Raw genomic sequence first — 4,651 nt, forward strand, 5'->3', positions numbered from 1 at the left:
AAGCGCTTCCTCTCACCCCCGCCTGTTTTCAGTTCTGTGAAATGGGCATAAAGTCGCCCAGCAGCAGGAGGATGGGAGGGGCCGGTGGGGGGGCAGGGCCAGCCCCTCCCTCCGCCTTCCTCTCCTGGCGTACCTGGGACTGTCCCTCCCTCTGCGGCAAGGCGGGGAGGTGATGATGGTGACAGCTGGGTATTGGGGAGCAGCTGGGCCACACAGAGTCCGTGTCCCTCTCTGAGCCTGTCCTTCTCTGTCCCCGACAGCCCCCCGGCGCCCACACGGAGCATGAACGTTGAGGATGGCGCGTGCCCGCGGCTCCCCGTGCCCCCCGCTGCCGCCCGGTAGGATGTCCTGGCCCCACGGGGCCCTGCTCTTCCTCTGGCTGTTCTCCCCACCCCTGGGGGCCGGCGGGGGCGGCGTGGCCTTGACCTTGGCTGCCGGAGGGGGCTCCCCGCCAGCCACCTCATGCCCCGCAGCCTGCTCCTGCAGCAACCAGGCCAGCCGGGTGATCTGCACGCGGAGAGAGCTGGCCGAGGTCCCCGCCAGCATCCCTGTCAACACGCGGTACCTGAATCTGCAGGAGAACGGCATCCAGGTGAGTGCGCGGCGGCAGGTGTGGGCAGGGGGCGCAGGCGGTGGCCGGCCCCTCCTCCCTGAACTGGTGAGGGGCTTCTGGGTGTCCCGACCCGCTCTTCGCGCCATTCCCTGAGCATTTGGGAGATGCTGTCTGTATCCTAGCAACTGGAGCCGAGGCCATGCGAGTTCCTTGGGCACGAGGCTCCCCGCGTCTGCGCCTGCGCGTTGGGGGCGGGGCCACCTGCGGGGCCTCACGAGGGCACAGCCAGCCCTGGGCCTGGCCTGGGACCGCTGGTCGTGCAGAGAGCGACCCTCGCACAGGGCCTCTGTGGGGCGCCGTCCCCCCACTGCGTGTCCTCAGGCACCTGTCGGCATGACTGCGCCTCAGGGTCTTCACCTAGAAAACGGGACGCTAGGAGCCCCTTGGTGGCTTTCACATTTGTTGGGGGCTTGGAACCCGCCTGGCACCTGGCGCGCTCTCGCCCGTGCGCGCTCGCGCCTCGGCTTCTGGGGTGCGCGAGGCCTCCCAGGCCTGGCGCCGTGTGCACGTGGCTGCTGCTCCGACGGCCAGTTGCCACTCAGTTAATTGTGACTTGTGACTCAGGTGGGCCCTGAGCGAGGCTTCGGAGCAGAGTTGTGCCCGTTTACAGCCGCTCTCTCGTCCCGTGCCCCGTTGCCGTTTGGGGCTGTCGTGTGCGTTGTAGGGTGTCCAACAGCGTCCCTGGCCACCAGTTGCCACTAACACCTGACCCCAGTTCTAAAAATATCCCCAGAAGTTGCCAGGTACCCCCTGGCGACTCTGCCCCAGCTGAGATCCGCCGTGGATCAGTCCCCTGAACCCATCTGTGCAGGCCTCTCCTGGCCGGGCCCAGAAAGAAAGGAGGAAGAGGACTCCTGTGTGACTGTCCCAGGCCCCCCAGAGCGCACAGCCCCTCCTCCACCACAGCTCCTGGTCTGTCCCTCGGGCAGGGGAAGGGGTCAGTGGCCCCCACCTCGCCGTCCTGGAGAACCTACTCACCAGGGCCTCCCTCTGCCGGGGAGAGAGGGGACCTGTTGGGGTCAGTGCCAAGGGGGCCACCAAAGGCAAGAAGGCTGTCCTGTCCTGGGGGGTCGGGGGGCAGGGACCAGTGAAGCAGGAGCGGGGGTCCAGAAACGTAACTGGCCGGCCACCCCTCCAGCAAGACACCTGTCCTGCTAGTGCACCTGGTCCACCTTGAGCCCCTCCAGTGCAGTCCCAGCTGACACGCCCGTGTCTCCCTCCGGGGAGTGACGCTGCACCTCTCTGTCTCCACACACCTGCCTCTGCACCCCGTCACCCTTCCCTGACTCGTAGGGCAGTCAGCCGATGCTGCCAGCGCCAGCTCCGGGCCAGCCCCAGCTCTCGGGGATGACCACGCCCAGCAGAGCCCGCCCCGCCCCGCCCACCCCGGCCAGCACAGTCTAGGAGGGAAGGGGAGCTTACCACACAGAGGGGATGGCACACCAGGCTGGGACCGCTGTGGCAGGGGAGCCTGGGTGGGGGTCGGAGCACCCGGCGCACCTGTGAGGAAGGAGTGCTGAGCCTGCCCCGGCCGCAGCCCAAGGCCATGGCAGAGGCCCTTCCTCTCTTTGGGGAGCTCGATGACAGTTTGGTCCCATGACTGTTTGCTGAGCGCCCACCGAGGGAGGGGCATGCCACACACGCACAGGCACGCATGCACGCGCACACACACGTGCACAGGTGCACAGGCATGCATGCACACGTGCACACACGTGCACATGTGTGCATGGGTGCACCTGTGCACGCACATAAGCACACAGGCACACGCACGCATGCACAAGCGCACACAGGCACGCATGCACACGTGTGCACACACGTGCACATGAATGCACATGTGCACACACAAGCACACACAGGCAGGCACACACGCACTCGCAGGCACACATGCACACATGTACACACACACATGCACATGCCCGGTGCTGTCCTCAGCCTAACACCCTCTGAAGGCTCCTGGCCTGGAATAGTGACATCCGGGCTTTTCATCTGAGTCCCCACAGCTGGCGCTGGTCACTCCTCAGGCCAACCCTCTGCCTGGACACGCCCCCCACCCCACCCCCAGGCCAGCCTTCCCTCTCTGCCTTCCTCTCTGGGCCCACAGCCCACCCCAGACACCCCAGCCCTCACCCCAAACACTTCCGTTTGTCAAATGTCTCTGGTTTTCTTCTGTGTGGGAGGCAGTGGTCTGGGCACTCAAAACACACAATAGCCAAAACCAGTGAGTGACAGCCCGGCCCCACCGAGCCCCCCACTCTCTAGATGCTAGGCCTAGTTAAAGGGGGCGGGAAACGCATATAGACAGGGAGGGGTGCCGGGTGCAGGAGGGGGGTTCCCGGCTGCAGCTTTGAAGATACGGGGAGGTCAGGGTGTCCTCAAGGAGGTGGGTGACATTTGCACACACATTTGGAGAAGGTCGGGGGGAGGAGCCTGTGGACACCTGGGAAAGGGGACGGCTAGACGGGAGGAACAGCCAGGCCTCGGGCTGGAGCACGGTGAGCCAGGCGAGCAGGCAGGAGGGGAGGGCTGAGAGGCGACACTGGGGGCAGATCCTGCTGGGCCTCAGTGGTCACACTGAGGACTCGGGCTCCTCTCTGAGTGAGACAGGAACCAGGGCCCGCTCTGGGCAGAGGCCAGCGGCGCTCTGACTTAGGCCTCTGTCCGAGGTGCTGGGCGCGGAGTTCAGGAGAGAGATGCTGGCGACGTGGCTCGGACAGGCTGCTTTTGGTGGAGGTGGCGAGCAGTGCGCAGATTCCGGGTCTGTTCGGAAGGTGGATTTTCCCGAGTGGATGTGGGGAAGGGGAGGGGGGAGGAGGACTCCGAGGTCGGGACTGAGCCGGCCCCTGTGCTTGGACCCGTTCGCTCATGTGTCTGCCACCCCGTCTCTAGGCCACTCCCCTCCAAACCCACATCCTTGTCAGACTTTACACGTGAGCCTCATGGGCATACATAGAGCTCGCTGTAAGTCGTGCACACTCTGCTACATCCATGCACGTGTACGTTACAAAGCACACGCAAAAATCGACAGTCCAAGGGCAGAGAACAGGATGCCTTTCTCATCCTGGGGGTTCCGGCACCCCGCTCTGGAGACCGCTGACCCCCCACAGGCACATTCCCCAAGGGCAGAGCGGGTGCTTGTGAATGCCCAGTCAAATTGGCCCCCTTAGCGAACGGACGCCTTGCAGATGGGACCCCCTCAGGAGCAATCAGAAGTGCTTTAAAAATAATAACTTTTAATTATCTAAATAAAAAAAAAAATGAACAAAAAAATCACCCTTAGTCCCACCAGTAGATGTAAATAACTACCGCTTACATTTTGTTTTAAAGCGTTCCTGGCTCTTTTCTGTGCCTCTGTGAATGTGCTTTTAAATTATTGATTACAGAATGAATAGAAATTAATTTAGAAACACTAGAAAACATACCCAAGTAAAAACACAGGAACAAAAGCCAACTGTGATTTGACAGCCACAGGTGACGCCCGCGAACCCGGGCGTCTTCCAGTCAGATACTCTTCACAGGCATTCTCAGCGTGTGCCCAATAATAGGCTTGGGGGAGTAAAACGATTTCTTGCTTTTCTTTCTACTTTTTTTTTTTTTTTAATTTCAAAGAAACAAGAAGTCGCACCATTTCACGCCGTTCGAGGCTAGCTTTTGGCAGCTAGGAGCTTAACCGCGAAGGTCTTTGTCCCTGACACTAATCCTGGCCTTCGATGTCGGTTTTCACGACGGCACAGGACGCTGGTATTTAACCGGCCGCTTCCGCTTTCCGGCGTTTTCACCGATATAAACAACAGTGCGGTGAACATCCTCAGTGCTGGTTCCTCCTGACGCTCCGGATTCGGCCCTTGGCATAAATCCCTGCAGTAGGGTCGCGGGGTCAGAGGGAAGATCCGAGAAGCGCTGCCCCGTCAGTCTGTGTGTTGTGCTTGTTTGAGTGTTGTCCCCCCTCCCCTCCCATCCCCCCCACCCACGGAGACCGTGAGCTCCTCAAACACGCATGCACACGCACACGCATGCACACGCACTGAGGCCTGGCTCCCG

At 61.9% G+C, this 4,651-nt stretch overlaps 1 protein-coding gene across 1 annotated transcript in view; it reads left to right on the forward strand.

Annotated features, from left to right (window-relative positions):
- Positions 1–295: 295 nt before the first annotated feature.
- LRRC4B (leucine rich repeat containing 4B) overlaps positions 296–4,651 on the forward strand; it is a 16,034-nt gene continuing 11,678 nt past the window's right edge. Inside the window, exon 1 of the mRNA XM_006905102.2 lies at positions 296–592. Within this exon, the coding sequence (XP_006905164.1) occupies positions 296–592 (297 nt within the window). The remainder of the gene's footprint in view (positions 593–4,651) is intronic.

The sequence above is a fragment of the Pteropus alecto genome, unplaced genomic scaffold, assembly GCF_000325575.1.
Source record: "Pteropus alecto unplaced genomic scaffold, ASM32557v1 scaffold41, whole genome shotgun sequence".
NCBI lineage: Eukaryota > Metazoa > Chordata > Mammalia > Chiroptera > Pteropodidae > Pteropus > Pteropus alecto.